Source organism: Vipera berus (genome assembly GCF_964194415.1).
Source record: "Vipera berus genome assembly, chromosome: 2".
Lineage (NCBI taxonomy): Eukaryota > Metazoa > Chordata > Lepidosauria > Squamata > Viperidae > Vipera > Vipera berus.
The window spans coordinates 165,819,892-165,842,031 of NC_138203.1; the positions used below are offsets into that span (position 1 = coordinate 165,819,892).

The window sequence follows — 22,140 nt, forward strand, 5'->3', positions numbered from 1 at the left end:
TGTGTTCAGTGAATGGTGGGGGATGGGGCGGGTGTTCTGGATTATATGGTATTTCATGCTACTAGCTTAGAGTTCTGCATTCATGTGCATGTCCCCTTTGATGTTCTCATATACTTACTAATCTTTACACATCAAACTAACCGTGGACTCATGGCACTCTAGTCATTACAACTCGTGTCATGGAAAGAATGCTTCTCCTTTTGGCAGCTGCAAATCTCTTTCCTCAGCCCTCCAAAGACAGCAGCCACTATTTGGTCATGTGTTCTCTGAATAAACTTGGCAAATCTTTCCCCCCCCCCCTCAGCAACCTTTTGGTAGGAGGGTGATTTACCTTGGACAATAGGCAGGAGAATATATAAAAGTGAAGCTGTTTAAGGGAGTGATGGGGAAGAGGATTTTTCCCTTGAAAAATGATTCATGAAAATGCAGACAGATAATTTCAACCAACTACTTGCTCACCCCCACCCCCACCCCAAAGAAAAATCTTAAGTACTAAGCAAGGTGCGGTGAATGTGAAGTTTGTCTTAAGTATGATATATTCCTGCTTTCCACAACTTCTTGTTTGAAGTGATGAAATGTGACTTCTAATGTCATAAAATAAATCTGTATTACCTGCTCGCTGCTTGAGGTGAATCGAGAGATTATAATTATCTGGTGCAGAAGGTATATTTGTTACACTTGAAAGACATCTTAGTCTGGCTTCAGAAGTTCAGAACTTAGATACTATAAAATGCTACTGATGTGGAGGTAAAGGGCAACTCTGGAAGCACAGGCCAATTGTTTGTTGATTAAAAGAGAAATATGTACTGTGAAAGTACAAAACCATCAAAGACGTAGAAGGTTAGTGAATTTCTAAAAAGTATGCAGTCATGTAGGGATAACTTACAGATAAGCATATTTTGAAATTTTATTTCCTTAATTCTATCTCCTGTTCTCCCCAAAAATGGAATAGGTAAAACCTAAAACGTTTTTAGCCATACTTAGGCTTTCACATGAAAGAAAGGCTCAAAGCGTTGTCCTTGTAAAATAACAATGTTTCTGTGTCTTGCTGCAGTTCATTTGTTATTCAGAAACAAAGGACATTTGTTGCCTTTGATCATTTTCCAGAGATACAGTCTTTCCCAGAATGATGGGCATGCATCCATGTTTTTGCTGCAGGATATCCGGTTAGTACACTTCCACAGCACTCCTTTTCATTGTTTAATCAGTTACTACTCAGCGCATCACATTTTTCGGCACTGATGATGACTTTTCAACTGTAATTCAAGACTGCACTAGAATAATGCATTGTCTTTTTGGAAATGATTGTCATTGTGTCATCCTTTCCATGAAAGGAATTTAATGCTGATCAGGATCACATGGTACAAGGGATAGGCAATCATTTGGACCTGCTGAATCAAATTTGTGACTACAGGTATTTTAGATGCTCTCACAAAATGGCTATCAAAAGCATAGCCAATAGCAAAAAGTCAGTCTCCAAGGCAAATTAGTAAGCTCCTCTTCCCACTGTCTTAAAATGGTCTCTACCACCCATTTACATGTTTTCTGACATTCTTCCTAAACTAGAAGTATGTTACCACAGATATTGACCATTTCTACTTTGTAAGAATCCCTGTGGAAAAAATGTGGAGCCTAGATATAACATTGTAAATTGAGGATGTACTGTTTTTTTCAGGCCAAGATCCAATTTGTTTTTTGAATAATATGATAGAACCTATGCAAAATTGGTTATGACTACAACAAAACTAAACTTTATTTAATTTACTGAAAATATGGAGCTGCATCAAAATTTTCCAGGTGCTTATATGTTACCTTGTACCTCAAATTTAGTGTATTTATTGTAAACAAAGATAAGTATGCTTAGAATAGAATAGAATAGAATAGAATAGAATAGAATAGAATAGAATAGAATAGAATAGAATAGAATAGAATAGAATAGAATAGAATAGAATAGAATAGAATAGAATAATTTCAGACAAGTGGCTGTCCAGTCTCTTCTTTAAAAAGTCCAGTGTTGGAGCATTCACAGCTTCTGGAGGCAGGATTTTTCACTGATTAATTGTTCTAACTGTCAGAAAATTTCTCCCTAGTTCTAGGTTGCTTCTCTCTTTGGTTAGTTTCCATCCGTTGCTTCTTGTCCTGCCTTCAGGTGCTTTGGAGAATAGCTTGACTCCCTCTTCTTTGTGGCAGCCCCTGAGATATTGGAACACTGCTATCATGTCACCCCTCGTCCTTCTCTTCATTAAACTAGACATACCCAATTCCAGCAACCATTCCTTATATGTTTTAGCCTCCAGTCCCCTGATCATTTTTGTTATTCTCTGCACTCTTTCTAGAGCAGCTGTGTCAAACTTGCAACATCACGTGACGTGTCGTGACATATCATGACTTTTTTTCCATTGCTGGCAATGGAAGGTACGGTTTTGCCATGATGCATACGGCCTGTGGGCCGGCAGTTTGACACTCCTGTTCTAGAGTCTCAACATCTATTATACGTTGTGGTGACCAAAACTGGATGCAGTGGCCTTTACCCAAGGCATTATAAAGCGGTATTAACACTTCACGTGATCTTGATTTTATACCTCTGTTAATGCAGCCTAGAACTGTGTTGGCTTTTTTTGCAGTTGCAGCACGCTGCTGGCTCATATTTAAGTGATTGTCCACTAGGAATTCAAGATCCCTTTGCTGCATAGGCTGTCATTTTCCCATTTATTTTTTCCCAATTGTTTCTAAATGAGGCAGAATAAAAGACCTGACAATTTCAAGAGAATTATTGTCAAGTGCCGTTTTCCCTACCCATATTATTTTTCAGTGCATACATTGGTAACAATTCGTAAGTTTGATGCACTGACCAGTCACTTAAATCTCATGAATATCTATATCTTTCTTTTAGTATATTAATTCCATGTTATGTCTGTAATCTTCCAGAAACATCTGTCTTGGAAGGAGAATGCTGCCCTAGATGGGCTGTAGCTCTGATCCAGCAAGGCAGTTCTTTGGGTTGTAATTACGCTAGTATTTTTAATCCTTGTAGTTAAAGTGATGCACTAAAGCTGAAATGTTGTGATAGCAGAGATCTATTACATTTAATGACCCGTCTCTTTTATTTTACAAGTTTTCTCCCACAGCTTTTCTGTTTTTATCTATTTAATTTGTAAGAGCCCTGGTGGTCCAGCGGTTAGAATGCAGTATTGCAGGCTGATTCTGCTGACTGCCAGGGGTTCGATTCTCACCGGCTCAAGGTTGACTCAGCCTTCCATCCTTCCGAGGTCGGTAAAATAAGGACCCAGATTGTTGCGGGCAATAGGCTGACTTTGTAAACTGCTTAGAGAGAGGGCTGTAAAGCCCTGTGAAGCAGTATATAAGTCTAAGTGGAATTGCTATTGCTGTACTGTGTATGTATGTATCTGTATACACAGAGATGATAATACAAAGACACTCCAAAAATACCATTATAACAAATAGTCACAAATGTTTTTATAAAACTGTAGAAGAATGGTGCATGTTTTTCACAAGTGGGATAGAAAATTGTACTCAACTTGGCTAAACTGTTAAATCTACAAGTTCCTACATTGTGCAGCATTTGAGTTCTCAATTATTTTGTTTGATTGGTGGCAGTGCTTCTCCTCTAACCTGAGTCTGATTTTGAAAATTATAATTTTTATGAAGTCTAGAAGCTTTCAGCTGTATAATTGAAAACTCTGTAAATGAAAATGTGATTTTCAGGAGTTCTGCAGGAATTGTGAATGTGTTATCTTGATAAAAAGGGTTAGGAGCAGTTCTAAATATTCAAAAGCTATAGGCATTCATACTATAAAATAGGGAGTGATTCACAAAGTTTCTGTCAATGAAGAAATTGGAAATTGCCTCAAGTCGTCTATTTTCATGTAATAATTCCAAGCAAATAAGAGTGAAAGTGGTTAAAACGATACTGTCGAGCAGTGTTGAAGATGAGTCTGGGGAGGAAAAAAGGTGTGGAGATAAGTTGTTTTCTCTGTATATCCTTAGGTTGGTTGGATAGATATATGTATTCAATTCTTGTACTTAAGAAAAAATACCAAGAGGTCCAAGCTATCCAAGAAATCCATAATTTATCATTTTGTTAGCCTGCACTTGCTTGGATCCAAATCTTACAGGCCACAATACAATTTTTTTTAGTCATAGTGTTCTTTGGGGGGTTCCAGTAAAACATTATTCAAAAAGAGACAATTGGTGCCCAAATGAGCATGCTGTGTGCCTAGCCTGAAAAAAAAAAGAGCAAGCTATGGATCAACCTCTCTGAAGAGAGTTTTTATTGGCCAACTTGAGGAAAGAAAATAGATTTTGTGTGTGGGGGGGGGGAGGGAGAGGTGGCGACTGAAATTTGTGTGCTCCAGAACTGCTGTCTCATTCCTTTAAGTCTCTTCCAATTAAAAGCGCCTCGGTCTGATGTCTTGCCAGTGCTGGGAATTGTTTGAGGGGGGGGGGAGTTGGAAAGCTAAAGCTGGGCTTATTTGTCAACTTGTGAGTAAAAATAGGGTAGCTCTGTGTGTGTGTGTGTGTGTGTGAGAGAGAGAGAGAGAGAGAGGGGGGGGGGAGGGAGAAGCATTTGTACTGCGTGTGTCTCTCATTCTTGGACTGTGTTCCTCTGTGCCCGCTCTCTCCCTCTTCTTTGTGTTCCCCTCACAGGCTCTGCCATGAATTTTCTCTGACCCCTTGGGGCCATTCCCACTTGAAGCTTTGAAGTGTGTGCCCAGAGCATGATTGACAAGGAAGTTTTAGTGGCGGCAACTGGAGAAACTGAATAAGGGCAGGGCTTTGAACTAAAGGGCTTTGAGCTCCGAGATGCTGCGCTTAGTTATCTCCTTCAGAATGTTAATTATTCATCACGATAATTGGGCAAGAGAGGAAAAAAAAAGAGAGAAGAGGTTATTAAAAAATTCCAACACTAACACACTACAAAACCTCATTTTCCAATTCTGTGGCTGGCGTGAAAAGGATAGTGTGTATGCAAAGAGGCTGAGGGAGGGTTTTGTTGTTGTTGTTTTCCTTTAATCCACTCTCTAAATAGTAGGATCCCTTCAGATGAAGACAGCGGAAACTTCAAAGCTTTTATAAGAGTTTTCTTGGAGTTTCTTAACTGTGTCTGGTACTTTTTTAATTAAAACGTTTACGAAGAGCCGCCTTTGTGACTGGCTTCTGGTGATGTTAGCCAACCTTGTGTCCCACTGTCTGGGAGAGAAAAATATTTTAAAAAGACTAATAAATACTGTTTTTGCCACTATAGTATCTGGTTGATGCTCTGGAGGACCCATTCCCTAAAAGAGAGATGGAATCTTAGGTGCCATGCAAAGGCAATTCTTTAGAATTCTTTAGAGCATAATTTTGTTGGCCAGTATCTCAGGGATTGTGGTGAAGTAGTTGCTAAAGTTTGTTATTTTCCACTGTTATACCTGGATTTTTCCAGTATCCAGATACCGGCAGGAATCATCATTTCAAAAATAGCAGTGTGTTTGTACCATTCTAGTAATTAGACAAGAGATCTGAAATTATCTTTCCTTATGAACGTTGATAGGAGTTCGTTAGAAATAAAAATCCTGCTTATATTTGTATTCACTGCATTTTATTCTGCTCCCTGTTTATTAATTTCGAAATAATTGTTTCACAGCTTGGTGGGTTTTTATTATTATTAAAGTGGCGATCTTGCTGTTCAGATATACATTCAGATTATTTTTAAGAAACTATTTTTAGAATAATTTTCCCACACACATACACATAAAACTTTCCCAAGGTAGACATTTTATGAAATTATCAAAGTGAATAATGAAAATCTTGTCCCTTCTCTTCTACTTTACTCAGAAGATTTTGGTGGAGGTTTATCAAAAGCTTTAAAATCATGCATAATAACTATAGAGTAATAATCTTCTATGCATTCCTTTGAATATAATAGGGCAAGAGTTCCATACACAACAGTTCTTCTGCACAGGGAACTTCTTTGCTTCAAAACTAGCCAGTTGTTCATTGGCAAGTTACCGAGTTTAAAATCCCAAGTTTGTAATCTAGTGTATAGATTTGTCATAAAAACTATTTCTGTTGATAACATTAGCAAGCTCTGCAGAGACGTAGTATGTCAGAATGAAGATTTAATTGTTATATATTGTATATATTTTACTGTAAACTACTGAGCATCTTGCAACTGTGGTGTATATACATTTGTTAGATAATTAAAAAAAGAAGGAAATGACTATTACAACTCTTGAGTATTTTGTCTAGTATGCTTAGATGGGTTCAATGGGAGACTGGCAAGAACAGTTGCCTGAGAATGGAACAAATACTGAGAGAGGCTCCTCTCATGTGTAATCTCCTAAATGTCAATATATCATTTATTTAAAGCATTTTTACCCCGTGTTTACTTAAAAGGCTCACAGAACAATTTTCACAAGTCAGACGTAAGCTAATTCTTGGCCTTTAGTTTACAATGTACAAAGTAGGTTGCACTAGAAAAAATAGATAGGAAAGAAGAATAAAACAACATATAGCTAAGCATCAGTTTTTCAAATCACATTTCTTATGACAATCAGTCGGTGTGGAAAAGAGTATTTTCCACATACCACTCACAATATTAAGGTAAAAATTATTTTCAGGATCTGTAACTAAGAAATCTATGAGTAAATAAATATTTGAGTTATAATGTTGAATTATATTATGATCCTCTATATTTAAAGAGTGTTTTGTTTCCAGAATGGAGGCTTAGTCTGGTATTCCTAAGAGAAATAGATGGGGTCCCATCTCATGTCTAGGATTAAAATTATTGCTATTTGATGAGGAAGTATTCTTGCAAGACTGATAGAAGATGAGCAACTTCAGCATGTTTATTCTTATCCTCTGATTTCTCCCCTATTGCAGGCTAATCTTTTCCCTGCTGCTATTGTATATTTTGGATCTGAAGTGCACAAAGGTGAGTAGTTGTCTCTCCATAGTAGAGGCTGCGTAGATAAAGTGTGAAAATCTTTCTGTGATATGTAATTTTTTTAAAAAAAAATACCTCTGGATTATAGAGGTATTAATAAATGTATAGAATATCAGTTTCTATGGACTTTTTAAATTAAGGCATATTTCTTTGGATAGCTGCTGAAGTAGTCACTCCAGTATGAAAATATCAATAAGGGAAGTATCTGGAAGGTGAAATAATAGGGGACAGTTCCAAGTAAGATTTATCATCCAACTCATGGAATTTTAAAGTACACTCTGTTTGTACTTTAATCCTGTCATACAGGTAGTCCTCGACTTAACAAAAGTTCGTTTAGTGATTGTTCAATGTTGCAACAGCACTGGAAAAAGTGACTTATGACCGTTTTTCACAGTTACGACCTGATCCCCGTGATCATATGATCAGAATTCAGATGCTTAGAAACTGGTTCACATTTATGACTGTTGCTATGTCCCAAGGTCATATAGATCCCCTTTTGTGACCTTCTGAAAAGCAAAGTCAATGGGGAAGCCAGATGCGCTTAACAATCTGGTTACTAACTTATCAACAGTGATTCACTTAACAACTGAGGCAAGAAAGTAATGGGGCAAAATTCACAACAAATGTTTCAAATGTTAACACCAGAAATGTTGAGCTTGATTATGGTCATACGTTGAGGGCTACCTGTACTGTTACAGAAAAGATATATTCAGAAGCAAAGCAAAGAAGCAAAGCTGCATGATACCCTTTGGTTGTTAGTGGTATAAATTGACATCTGAAAGCATCATTTATTTACATCACCTGCAGCTCAGTTTTAGTGAACATGGTTACAAAATGATTGCCATTGAGAAAGGAGTGTAACATTTCAATCCTTCCCCTGCCTCTTTATTCTAGGAACTTAAAAAAAATATCAAGTGAGACAGAATTGGGTATCTGGGGAGTATCTGCAAGAAGTCCACAGATATTACTTACATACACACACACACACGTTTCAACAGCATAGTAAGAATTAATATAAAGTAGATTGATGAAGAAATAAAAGAAAATGCTAAAAATACAAAAAAGAAAAGGTAGAAGAAGGTAGAAAAAAAGAAGATATAAAGAATTAGTTTCTGATCTTCTTCACAGCAGTTATAAGTAACCTCTCTCTGTAAGATTACATCATGACTCTTCTTTCCATAGTCTTATCGTGTATAATCAAAACCATATACCACAAGTTCATTTTTCTTCATTACAGAAAAAGTCTATAAGAGCTTTCTGGTCAATAATAAGTAGATATTGTCTTTTTTCTGATCAAACAATTTATTAGAGAAGTTAGCCACCTTAGCAAGTTCTGTCATCTTTGCTAACCTTTCTTCCATTGTAGATATTGCCAGATTTTTTCCATCTTTGCACACACAATAATCTCACTGTACTTATATATACAAAATCTGGATGTTTTTGTGTTTTTATTATTTTAAAATGTTTTAGTATTTTTAATTGTAATATATGTTTTCTGTTTGAATTGTAAGCTGCCCAAAGTCATTGATTCAGATGGATGGCTATAGAAATTAAATAAATATGTAAATAAAGATTATTCCATTGCTCTTTTGTACCAGTCTCTTTTCTAAACCCAGGAGGAAATGTTCTGATTTCAGTTGAACATTAATCTTTAAAATCCTCTTACTCACTTTATGCATTTGAGCCTGTTTTCTGCTGTTTTTATATGCCCATGAAGCATGATAAAATGACACTTTCATTGTTTCCAACATAAATTTATATATTCTAGATATATATCACTTTATAAAAGATTTATATATTTTGGATTATGATATAACATAAATTTTAATCTTTTAATTAAATTGGATTAAAGTTATAATTTAAATATTTTCTTTTGCAATTATTTGAACCACTGGTAAATGCTAGCATAGACAAGTACTTCAAACTATGATTCACCTTATGTCCTAGAGCAAGTATTTATGTAATACTGTTGCAGTTATTTTAAAAGTATATATTGATTGCAACAATTCACTGAAATAGAGGATTGGTCTACAAGACGGATTAAAATAAGATGATACTGAAGGTTGAAAATATCAGCTAGTTCTCTCTTCTGATGGTGTTATTTATTTGAAAATGGTCAACAGCCTAAAGTCCTCAAAAACTAATTGACAGGAGAAGCATATGTGCAATCTGTTTGGCAATTTTATTTTTGTTAATACTCATCTGCACTTGACCAGTTCACTGAATAGGATCTAAGATAATGGGTATAACAAAATGTAGAATCTCAGATGTTTACAGATGTCTTGTGTGTTTGAAGAAGCATCTAGAGCAGGCATGTCAAACTCATGATGTCATGGGACGTATCGTGACTTTTCCCCCATTGCCAATGGGTGGGTGCAGTTTTGGCATGACGCCATCTGGCCCGCGGGCCGGCAGTTTGACATGCCTGATCTAGAGGGTTAGTCTGGCTTGAGAGGTAATTTTATAAGAGGGACACAGATGCATTAGTAGCTTCATTCTTTGAAGCATGTTATTTCAAAGATTATATAAAGAATCTAATATCTTTGCATAATATGTTACCTTATTTAGAACACCTAAAATTGTTCCATTTTTACAGATCACTATTTGAGATTGGATCTGCTGGAATCTGCTGTGTCCCCTTCTGAAGCTGACATTTTAGTAGCTAGGTAAGTAGAAATTATGAATTGGGCTTTTGGTTTGATCTGGCCTTTAAATACCTTTTTGTGTGATGTAAATTGGTGTGGGTATTATTTATCTGGATGTTTCTGAGTCATGGTCTGGTTTCGGGCTATTTGATTGGCTGGTTGTTGCTGGGATATAGTCTTTGGTATTTAAGTATTGTTTGGGTGATGCAAATGGTGTTTGTTCGTTTGGTTGCCTCTGAGTATGGTCTGTTTTCAGGTTGTTTGGCTGGCTGGCTATTGTTGAGAGGTGGTCCAGTTTCTTGTGGGAGGTTGTAATTTTTGTGGCTGTGTGGTGGGATGCCTGTTCGTTCATTTTACATGCTGCCTTCGTGATTGAAGTAGTTCTTCCGTTCTCAGTGGTTGGTAGACTGGGTTGTTGTCAATGTGTCTGTTTATTGACTTATTGGTGGAGAACCAAGCTTTGAGAAATTCTCTTTGTCCCCTTGATTTTGCTTGGATTACAACTGTGGTCCCGGTTAGATCAACCTTGTGTCCTTCTAAGTCTTTGTGGACGGACATGAGGGATAGTGGATCGTGTCTTTTGATAGCCAGGAAGTGTTCACAGATTTTCTGTAGAAATATTTAAACTGAAAAATGGGGACAGTGAGTTAATTGATATAGAACATTCCTGTCCCTGGCAATCTAAAACTAATAGGGTTATCAGTGCATGTAACATAAATGTGTGTGCGGATAAGAATATCAACCTTGCTGTCAAGCAAAATCAAGCTTTTAATAGTGAGTGCCACACCAAGTGCACTCATCAAGGTAAGGAAATAGGGGAACTTGGGCACCACACAGTTTATGTAGAAAGTAACCACAGGGTCAGTCACAAAGGACTCAAATGTCTAATCACCAAACAGCGTATGAGCAATAAGCAGGGTGAATTAGAAATTCAGGTAAATGAGGGCAGATATAATATTGTTGCCATTACGGAAACGTGGTGGGATGAAACCCATAAATGGAACACAAAGCTAGGGGGATTTAAATTATTTAAAAGAAACAGACCAAATAAAAAAGGAGGTGGAGTTGCTCTCTCTATATGAAATAACTACATCTCTGCAGAAATACAGCACAACAATGATGAAAACTGTCTTGAAAGCATTTGGGTCAATATAAAAAAAGGGGGGGAAATGACATTGCCATCGGTATATGCTATAGGCCACCCAACCAAACAGAGGAAATAGATGACCGTTTTGCTAGTCAGTTAACTAAGGTATGCAAGAAGCACATCACAATAGTAATGGGGGACTTTAATTACCCTGACATCAACTGGGAGACAAACTCTACACCAAGTGGAAGATGAAACAGATTCCTGACAAATCTAGCAGACAACTGTTGTCTCCCCCAAAATAGAGAAGGGAACTAGGGGATCAGCCATATTGGACTTAATTCTCACTAACAGAGATGAAATGATAGAAAGTGTTGAAGCCACAGGAACCTTGGGTGGGGGAGTGATCATGCAATATTGGAATTCAACATTATACAGAACATAGTCAAATTAGTCTTGAAGAGAGCTAATTTCAATAAACTTAGAGCTTGGGAAGGATTTCATGGATGAGAATCCTCAAGGAGAAAACAACCCTAGAAGCTTGGGAAATTTTAAAAAGTGAGATTATAAAAGCCCAGTCTAGCAAATACCAGTTAAGAAGAAAAATAACAGCTCTCAAAAGAAACCAGCATGGCTGCATAAAGAACTCTCTGATAAATTGAAAGACAAAAAGGACAAGCATAAAAAGTGGAAAGAGGGGCACATAACTAAGGCAGAATATCAGCAAATAGCCCGGGCCTACAAAGATGAAATGAGGAAAACTAAGGCTCAAAATGAACTAAGGCTTGCGACAAAAGTCAAAAATAACAAAAAAAAGCTGCTTTCAACATGTAAATACAAGAAAAAGGTTAAGGAAATGATTGGTCCACTAGTGGGAGAAAATGGCAAGAAGGTGACAAGCAACAGAGAGAAAGCACAACTACTTATCTTGGTTTTTGCATCCGTCTTTACACAAAGGAAAAAACATAGTCCAAACTATCAAAAACAGTACCATAAAAACAGATTAGAAACACAAGTTAAGATAGGCAAGAAAATGGTAAGAGAGCACCTGTCCACCCTAGATGAGTTCAAATCACCAAGTCCAAATGGATTACGCCCCACGGTTCTCAAGGAACTGGCAGATGTGATCTCAGAAACACTGAACTTTATCTTTCAAAGATCCTGGAGCACTGGAGAACTACCAGAGGACTGGAAAAGAACTGATGTAGTTCCCATCTTCAAAAAAGGGGGAAAAATGGATTCAGGAAACTACAGACCTATCAGCTTGACCTCAATACCTGGGAAGATTCTGGAAAAGAAAATCAAGCAATGAATCAGCGAACACCTAGAGGCAAACAAAGTCATTACCAAAAGCCAACATGGGTTTGTTAAAAACAGGTCATGCCAGACAAACCTTATTGCATTCTTTGACCTGGTGACAAAATCAGTGGACCAGAGGAATGCTGTGGATATAATTTACTTGGACTTCAGTGAGGCATTTGATAAAGTAGACCACAACCTACTACTTGATAATATAGAAAAATGTGGGTTAGACAGCATCACCACCAGATGGATTCATAGCTGGCTGACCGGCCGTATTCAGCGTGTGGTCCTCTATGGAACTGCATCTATATGGACAGTGCCCCAGGGCTCTGTTGTGGGTCAAGTGCTCTTCAACATCGTCATCAATGATTCGGATGAGAAGATAGATGGGGAACTCATCAAATTTGCAGACGACACCAAGCTGGCAGGAACAGCCAACACTCCAGAAGATAGGCTTAAGATACCAAAGGATCTTGACAGACTTGAACACTGGGCGCTATCTAACAAAATGAAATTCAGTGGTGAAAAAAGTAAGGTTCTACATTTAGGCAAGAAAAACCAAATGCACAAGTAATGTATAGGTAGTACCTTGCTCAATAGTAGTAACTGTGACAGGGATCTTGGAGTCCTAGTGAACAATCATTTAAATATGAGCCAGTAGTGTGCTTCAGCTGCCAAAAAAGTGTTAGGCTGCATTAACAGAGGGATAAAATCAAGATTACGTGAAGTATTAATACCACTTTATAACGCTTGGCAAGGCTACACTTGGAATACTGCATCCAGTTTTGGTCACCACAATGTAAAAAAAAGATGTTGAGACTCTAGAAAGAGTACAGAGAAGAGCAAAAAAGATGATCAGGGGACTGGAGGATAAAACATATAAGGATTGGTTGCTGGAATTGGGTATGTCTTCATTAGAGAAGGACGAGGGGTGACATGATAGCAGTGTTCCAATATCTCAGGGTTTGCCACAAAGAAGAGAGAGTCAAGCTATTTTCCAAAGCATCTGAAGGCAGGACAAGAAGCAATGGATGGAAACTAACCAAAGAGAGAAGCAACCTAGAACTAAGGAGAAAATTCTTGACATTTAGAACAATCAATCACTGGAACAATCTGCCTCCAGAAGCTGTGAATGCTCCAACACTGGAAGTTTTAAAGAGACTGGACAGCCATTTGTCTGAAATGGTATAGGCCGGGTTTCCTGCCTGAGCAGGGGAGTTGGACTAGAAGACTTCCAAGGTTCCTTTCAACTCTATTGTTGTTGTTGTTGTTGTTGTTGTTGTTAGTGTTACAATGTGAATAATTTATTTCAAAGATCAGTGGGATTATTTTCAGTGGAATTTATCAGTTGGCAGAATATAGACATGTTATTTTACATCTGTCTAAATTCCATCTGAATGATGAAAGGACCACTTATTTGCAAACTCCACGGAAATTGAAAGAAAAACAGCACCTTTGGCTTTTGCATTTAGTTCAACGTGCAATTTATTGTACTTAAATAATGGAGAGGAGCAACATGAAAATCTAATATTTATCTTTTCTTTCAGGCGGCTGTCTAAATTGGTAGATCATACAGTTCAACATTTGGAATCTGCTCCTAGCTCCTCACCTGTGTCAAATGAGACTAACCAAAATATTGTAGCAGAGCATTCAGAATCAACAACTCTTGAAACACCGCAGCCACAAATAAGGAGGGCCCCACCTGGAAAAGTGCCAAAGTGGCTGAAGCTGCCAGGTACCACATTACATGTAATAAGAAGATGCTTCTTCAGAAAAAAGAGATCCAAATTTGTCTTCACACCCATAATTCCTCCATTTTGTGTGGAGTTATTTCCAACTGTTGACCCTCATTGAGTCCAAACTTATTTCCCCCTATCACTTTAGAATGTGAGAATGCATATGCTTAATGTTTTTAAGTAGGCTAATGTACTATCTGGATTTCTGTTTGAAAATCTTTCTTTGGAAAGGTTCACGAAAGCTCCACTGTACAAACTCATTTGCCTTATGTTTGCATTTCAGGTGGGAAGAGATGAAGAAGTGATAATACCTGCTGCAGAAAGATGCTTTGCTTGGTTGTGAACCAACATTACCATTTTCTGCTTCCAACAAGCTAAAATATATGATCTACAAATGATTTTTCAAAATAAAGTTGAATGCTGTTTCCATTTGCCAGTTATGTTAAATTGGGAATGAATGTTGCCTGTGTTCTGCAGCATTGTTGACATATACATTGCATATTTGGATGGTATAAAGCAAGAGAAAGCTGCAGCTTCCTATGACATAAATGGAGTCAGTACAGAAATTCAGGCAAAATCATTTGCCATCTTTTTGTGTGGATGCTGAGAATTTCAAGAGTATAGGACTCAATGTGAATCTATAGTGGGTAGTAATTGTGAGACAGTTGTGGCTGATTTTGAAAATGTTAAGCAGAGTCAGACCTAAGTCATACTTCTATGGAATAGACCATAAGACTTTTAAATCCATAGACCCTGGAAAAGGAGAGAAAACAAATCACTTCTGTACTGTTGGCAAGAAAATTGTATGGGAATATCCAAGCACTGTCAAGCTGTACATGGCAGGCAAACTCAAGAAATAGGATTACAGAAAGGCATGTTTTGTGATAATCACAGTAAACATAATCTTTAAAATAGTAAAGGTTGGTTCCTAGGCAGAGTTTACAGCAAGTCAGTTACGGGTGGGGTCTCTGAAATATTTCCTTCTCCTAGCTGCCACCCTTGGTACACTGCCTCTTCTCCTGGCCACTGATCTCTTCCTCTGTCTGGTTCCCACAGTTCCTCCTAGGTACATTCCAGGAATCAAGTTAAATTTGAAGATCTTTACCTTTCCATGAAGGGACAGGTCTTTCAGGAAATTGATAAACCGATCTATTGGGGACTGCTAGGATGCAGAAATGGTACTTAAAATGAATGGACCAGAGAAGCTTTGACCATATAAGATTCTCTGCTTAATGAGCAGATCTGCTTCCTAAATATTTCAGAAAAAAAATAGGGGATGATTTAAGTAAAGAAGGAGTACAGATGATTCTATTTGATAATTTCAGTACCTAGGATAGACAGCAAATTACACTAAAGCCCTCAGTTTAAATGAGGGGAAAGGGATATCTTAAAGCAGAAAGTTGATTAAAACCAAATGAATTTTAGCTTTATTTATATCCTACCTTTATTATTTTTATAAATAACTCAAAGCCACCAACACACACAATACTCTTTTCTCCTAAATTCCCCACAACAACAACCCCGTGAGATGAGTTGGACTAAGAGAGAGTGACTGCGCCAAGGTCACCTAGCTGGCTTTTTTTCCACAACTGGAATTCAAGTTTTCCTAGCTTCTAGCCTGATGCCTTAACTACTATAATTCATAAAATGGAAATGAGATTTTATGCATATGCAGCATACAGTGGACAGACAAAATCTGTCCTGCTAAACACGGTCTATTATATTAAGGCTTTACCATATTCCTTGCTTAAAATGTAGATATTTTTACAATGATATAAAGCTATATTTGCTGTGGACATGTTTAGAGTTTTTTTTTAATCTTTCCTCAATTTATTGTTCCTTTCTGTATTTTGTGCAAGCTTATATTGTAAAAATTAATAGAGAAGGAGATGCTGCTCTTCGATTTGGTAATATACTAGTTTGCTTCACCTTATAATGGTTTAGGGATTTCAGGTCTAACCTCTGTATACATTTGGTCTTCTGAATCATTCTTTCTGTTAATGAAAAGCAAGATACATTTGCTGACTAGAGCACCCAGGTAGTTAATAACGTAAGACTGCTTGGTCATATGCGGGCAGTGTGCTTTAAACTAAAAGGCATATTTAATGAAGTAGCTAGATACTTCTCTATAGAATACAGTAGTGCTGAATCAGGTGAATATTAGGCTTCTCTAGCTAACTCCTATAAAAGTTAAGAAGTCCTAAATAGCTCCTTGAGGCTAGAGATGTACATAAAACGCAGAACACAATCTCCTACAGAAAGACCTCAGTTATAACATAGATAATGCTATTCAATTAGAAATCTGTGCAGCCTTGAAAACAGCATTTAAAAGGACAGGATATACCACAGAGAGCCAAGAAAACATAAGGGAGACAATCATACCACAGACCACAAAAACACAGAATCGGAACCATCTCAAAGCAGAAGACAGAGCAGCCCTCAATATTTTCTGTCCAAGGTACAAAATATCACCCTTCTCCCAGCAGACAAACGCCAAAGCATAGTTATCGTGGACAGATCACAGTTCATACTTAAAACCAAAGAATTACTAGAAGACAAGCCTACATCCCCGTAAACACCAACCCAGTGCAGAAACTAGACAACTAGATCTGGACAATTCTTAATGAAATAATTAATAAAGGTCAAATCACAAAAGAACGGTGGGAGATGAAAAGATGTAGACCCACCATCCCACACTTCTATCAACACCTAAAAATATACAAGCTCAACATATCTCTTTTGTTTGATTGCATTGTTACAAAGGATCCCAACACAGAACATAACTAAAAGACTTACAAGAAACCTTGGACATTTCACAGAGGGGACCAAATATTCCATTAAGTGTCTTCAAAAAAATCAAACGCCTAATAATAGAAGAGATCCTTGTTTCATTCAATGTTACAGCACTCTTTATATCCATTGACCCAGATCTAGTGAAAGAATCCACGGCAGCAGTACTATAAAACATACCCTACATAACCAAATACACTAACATCAAAATACTCATAATCATGGACCTCATCAATCTGTCTCATCAACCTCTGCCTCACTTTCAGTTTGATGGACACATATATCAATAAATCAGAGAAACACCCATATCCAGTCTCAGAATCCATAGCACAGACTCTAATGCAGTATCTAGAAACCATAGCATTCTCATGCATACCACCAAAAATATGGATCTGGAATGTGGAAGGCACTTTTGTCATATTAAAAAAGGAGCAACTAGAGAAAACACATGAAACAATAAACTACATCTTCAAAGGAATAAAATGCACAAGGGAAGAAGAAAACAACACATTGCCCTTCCTGGATATCCATCAAAAGAGAAATGGCAGCAAATTAGAAACATACACTAACCAAGTACTACACTACCAAAGTAACAACCCAAACTCCCAGAAAAGGAGCTGTGTAACAACATAATTCAGGCAAGCACAAATGTACTGCAACAACTCAGAACACTAGAAAAAGGAAATAGACTGCCTAGACCAGGGGTGTCAAACTCAATTTCATTGAGGGCCGCATCAGCATTGTGGTTGCCCTCAGGGGGCCGGGTGGGTATGGCCAGGGTGGGCGTGGCCTACTGGGTGGGCGTGGCTAGTGTGTATGGCCTGGGTGGGCGTGGCCAGCTCTACATTGTTCGCCTGGGCAGGAGTGAGACAGATCTGAGGGTCTCTGGCAGGAGGAGGGTCTCCGGGCCAGGGCCAAGGCAGTGGGGGCCGTTCCCTCACTGTTTCCAGGATGGCTTCGTGGGCCACATGAAACCACTTCACGGGCCAGATCCGGCCCCTGGGCCTTGTGTTTGACATGTCTGCTATAGAACATTCAAAATATTGAGTGTTCTGCCAAAAAGAGCAGAAGGGATTTGCAACAAGTCCTTTCTGCCTTTATTTTATGCCATAAAGCCACAAAAGCAGGTAAAATGGGGAAGCCATACTACTACAGCATAATAATTTGTGTGCTCTTTAAACTTATGCTGGCTAAATTTCGCTGCATAAGTAACCCCAACTAAGGACAGATTCACTTCAATACAGCATTACATTAGGAGCCATGGTGGTGCAGTGGTTAAGAATACAGTATTGCAGACAAACTGTGCCCACAGTCTGGAGTTTGGAGATCAAGGTTGACTCAGCCTTCCATCCTTCTGAGGTCGGTAAAATGAGGCCTAGATTGTTGAAGCAATAGGCAGACATTGTAAACCATCCAGTGCTGTAAAGCGCTATGGGGCGGTATAGAAGTCTTAAGTGCTATTGCTGTTGCTATTGATATTGATATCCTGTAGGTTATCTTATATGTAATGCGGTGTTTGCATTTAATAGCCTACCTGAAAAGATAACCCAACATGTCAATACTATCACTGTATTCCAGTATTGGATTCTAACTTCCTAATAAGAATGAATTGAAACCCCAGTGAATAGGCAAGTCTTTTTCTTTAATAAAAATTAATTTTCAACCACTGAACATAAACTTAGCTGACTCTTATTATTGTACCCTCCTGCCTTCAGTTACCTTCAACCAGTGGTGGCACGTTCCTCCTTTTTTATTGGTTAATACACTTTAAGCCTCTGGCTGGCTTATTTAAAAAAAACATTCCTTCAGTTATGGGAATGGCAGTACATGCTACAATACTGAAACAAAATGCCCTATTTTGTCCTTAATAGAGAACAAATCTTCAGACCACTGGGGTTTCCCCCCACCACCCGAAGCTCAGAGTTTCAAAGCATTCATTTGGAATGTGGAACATTTTGTATAGCTCTGCTTACAAATTATTGCACATGCATATTTTCACTTGACAACAGTACTTAAGCATTCAAGAGCTTCTATATTTATTCACCATGGGAATGGGCAGATAGAAGAGATGCACCCCTGCAAATAGCTACAAAGCTAGACTAATAACATCTGTGCTGTATTGCTCAAAAGATGCTGAATCGTTCTCCTGTGTTGGCATGTCACTGAAGGAAGCAGCATATTCTTCTTAGAAATAAGTGATCCACATCACAAGGTGTTTTTTTTTAATCTATGCCTGCCTTTTTATAATCTTGAAAGATGATCAAATGGAGTTCACATTAGGCAAACAAAGGATGTGCCTTTTCTGCAAGGATATAAATATCTTTAAAATGGCTGTGCAATCTCCACTTGAATCTCTACATTTCACCTCTATCCACTGTTCAGACGCAGTCAGAGTAACCAGCTTTCCATTCAGTGGGGTTGATCTGGCCCAGTTCCCTCTTGCCTCCACTTTTTTTTTTAACAAAGAAAACAGCCCTGTACAATCTGAATGAACTTGAAAGTGGCTGGAAGGGGCACTAAGGATTCCTGGCACTTGTCATTGTCTCCTAGATTGGCCAACATTTCCCTTCAGGTCTAATTACTTCCAAATGCTTCCAGCTGCTTTGAAGAAAGTTGGGAGGGAACGAGGGAAGAAAAAGGTAGGAAGACATTCCTGAGCAGTGGCGTAGCGTGGGTTGTCAGCACCCGGGGCGGGGCAAGGCAACCGGAAGCGGAAATAGAGGGGCGGGCGGGCGGTGACTTCACGGCACTGCTGAAAAGACACGCCCCGCAGCGGCGTAGACTTTCCAAGAAGAGTCGCGCGCATGCGGGATGCTTCCGGGTCCCTCTCGAGGGCGGCTGGGCGGGGCTCCGACCTGCAAGAGCCGCTGCATTCAAGCTCGCCGGCTATCACGGAGCCGAACCGGGCGACTTTTAAGGAAGGCTCTTATTCTGGAGCAGTCCGGTGCGTTGAGAAAGAAGGGACCCCAGTTTCTTCCTTCGCGGAACTGGAATCCAAAGTCACCCTGCCGCCGCCCTCCCGCACGCCCGTCCGTCCGTCCACTACCCTTTCTGGCTCGCTCTCCCGGAGCGGATGAAGGAGACACGGGAGGGGGCGGGGGCCGGGAGAGGGGGAGGGCCTCTGCAGCAGGGGGCCTCTCCTGGTTGGGCCCGCGTGCGCCGCCTGTCACTGGGCGGCGTGTATGTCGGCGGCCTGGCCCCGCCCCGCCTCTTCGCAGCCCGCGGCGTGGACAGAAATGACACAGAGCCTCGGTGGCTACCGAGCAGCTCAGTGCGAGCGCGCCCCCCCAGATGTTGCGCCCGGTGCGGCCGGCCCCCCCTGCACCCCCCACGCTACGCCACTGTTCCTGAGTGAGAAGAACAGAAGGTAACTAAAACAGCAAACAACGTGATATTTAATGTCAGTTAAAATAAGATGAAAATTGAATCCATATAACAGTTCTGCCCACCCCCTCTACTATCGCCCATAATACTTAAAGTGTCTGCTCTAAAAAATAATTACAAACCTAATTCAGGTTACTATACAAAACAGTCTGCATCAATCACCCTATTCTTACTGAAAGAATGTGGGTCTGTATACTTTTCAGTTAGTCCATCTCTGCATAAGAGCTTAGCGGGTATCTTATTTCTGCATCCTGCGTTGGAAGTTTTGTTTCCTTTGAACCAGTCAAACAAGAGCTGGTTTTGGTCTTTCATACAGTATCCTTTTATATGCTATACTGTTGTATAGTTGGGTAGTTGATATTCTGTGCTACAACATCTTTACATCCCTTCTATTCAAAGGATTGTACGTATTAGCACGATATATTGGGTTTAACAGTATATGTGGCTTTTTTAAAAAAAAATAAGAGAATTTTGTTTTAATACTTTGGCATGCATTCTGCTGGATGCCAGATTAGATTTGCAAGGTAAAATCAGCAAATTAAGAGCCCTAGTTGAAGAGTTTTCTGCTTTTTTTGTCCCACTGTTTTTCAGTAAGAGGCAATTTTTTAAACTTTTTTAACATAGGTGCAATTACTTCTGGCCATCATTTCTAAAAGTTTCTATATCTAATACCGAATACTAGTACTTCCAGAAGAACTTAATAAATCTGATGCTTACTAATGCAGAATAATCAATTTTCACAGAGGTGCTTCTGTTTCAAAACGTTGGTTTTGAAGCAGGACTACGGTTCTGAAAATTAGCTTAGCTTTAGATTGTTCTCAGCTGGAAACACACATGGATCTTATCACAAATGCATAAATTCTTACTGAATGCTAGTTGGGGAAAAAGGCATAATTGTCAAAACTTTGTATTTATTAATTTTTATCCCTTTTATTACTTTATAAGTAACTCAAGGCAGTGAACATACATATATTGTCCTCCTATTTTCCCCACAACAGCTCTGTGAGATGGATTGGTCTGAGGATGACTGGCCTAAAGTTACCCAGTCAGCATTTATGCCTAGACTAGAACTCCTGATTTCTAGGCTAGCATCTCCACCACTACATAAAACTAGTAGTGATTAAGACTGGAGAACAAACTCTGATTAGTAAGATTTATTGGAAAAATTGTTAAAGTAATAGCACAGTAATCCCAGAAAGTACTTTTGCTTCCAAATATTCTCTGTAGGCAATTCAAATGACTTAATTGCTTGCTTTATCTTGCACTTTCAAGAAGTGAAGAGGAAGCACCTCTGTTTTGAGAAGGCAGGCTGGCCTGCAGCTGTACGTTTACACAATTTATAGCCAGCAGATTCTTTGAAAGTGTGACAATCCTCTCTCACACCTATTCTATACTCCAAATAAAAGCATAGCTTGCTCAGCCTATTAATATTTTATCAAAAATAACTATATGCTCTCATGCCAAACTTTACATTGCTATTTGTAATTTATATAGTTTTTTTCCAGATTCTCAACATAACGTTCAGTATCCCTTCCTGCTTTATTTTCCAGTTTATGAGGTAAATTGGGTTATCAACTTACCTCATCACTATTTCTTAGCCAAGTTCACTCAATGACATTTTGTGACTGAAAATAATCTTAACTTAGTCTTCCAGCTCTCATTTGCAATTCCTAATCACCATGTTGCAGAAATAATCATTAGGATAGTCCAGCGTTTTGGATTCATTCCCCCCCCCAAATGCTTTCAATTAAAAGTGAAACACATACATGACACACACCTAAAACATACTATATACAACATATGTATAGACCCACACTCGACATATACATAACAATAAAATATTAAATACTGTCCATCTTGAATATATAATGGAAGAGGGAAGCCTGAGAGTTCACAAGGTTAATGCTGTATGGAATGAAACTGGCTGAATCTGGATGTTCTGCTACGGATACCACGAAGCCTCCTCCCAGAAGGTAACAAGGAAAACAGGTTGTGAAGAGAATGAGTAGTGTCCCAGATAATCTTACGGACCCTGTTCAAACAACGCTTCTGTGGTATGTCCTGGATGGGAGGGAGGGAACTGCCAATGATCTTTTCGGCCATCCTCACCACTCTCTGCACTGCCTGTTTGCAAACACCTGTTTGCAGTTCTTTACAGCAGCTGTATGGTTTATCATGTGGCAGCTACAAAATCCCAAGAAAAGGTACATCTGCACTGAAAAAAATTGCAGATAACTACTTTGGCAT

At 38.7% G+C, this 22,140-nt stretch overlaps 1 protein-coding gene across 4 annotated transcripts in view; it reads left to right on the forward strand.

Annotated features, from left to right (window-relative positions):
* ASPSCR1 (ASPSCR1 tether for SLC2A4, UBX domain containing) overlaps positions 1–15,513 on the forward strand; it is a 90,364-nt gene extending 74,851 nt beyond the window's left edge. The window contains exons 13-16 of one of the 4 annotated variants that reach the window (XM_081319938.1): positions 6,886–6,937; positions 9,546–9,615; positions 13,531–13,718; positions 14,003–15,513. In XM_081319938.1, the coding sequence (XP_081176064.1) occupies positions 6,886–6,937; positions 9,546–9,615; positions 13,531–13,718; positions 14,003–14,016 (324 nt within the window). In that variant the 3' untranslated portion in view covers positions 14,017–15,513. Of the gene's footprint in view, positions 1–1,054; positions 1,086–1,107; positions 1,167–6,885; positions 6,938–9,545; positions 9,616–13,530; positions 13,719–14,002 lie in introns of those variants that run through there. The other 3 variants (XR_014025408.1, XR_014025407.1, XM_081319939.1) reach the window with 3 other exon arrangements.
* The last annotated feature ends 6,627 nt before the right edge of the window (positions 15,514–22,140 follow it).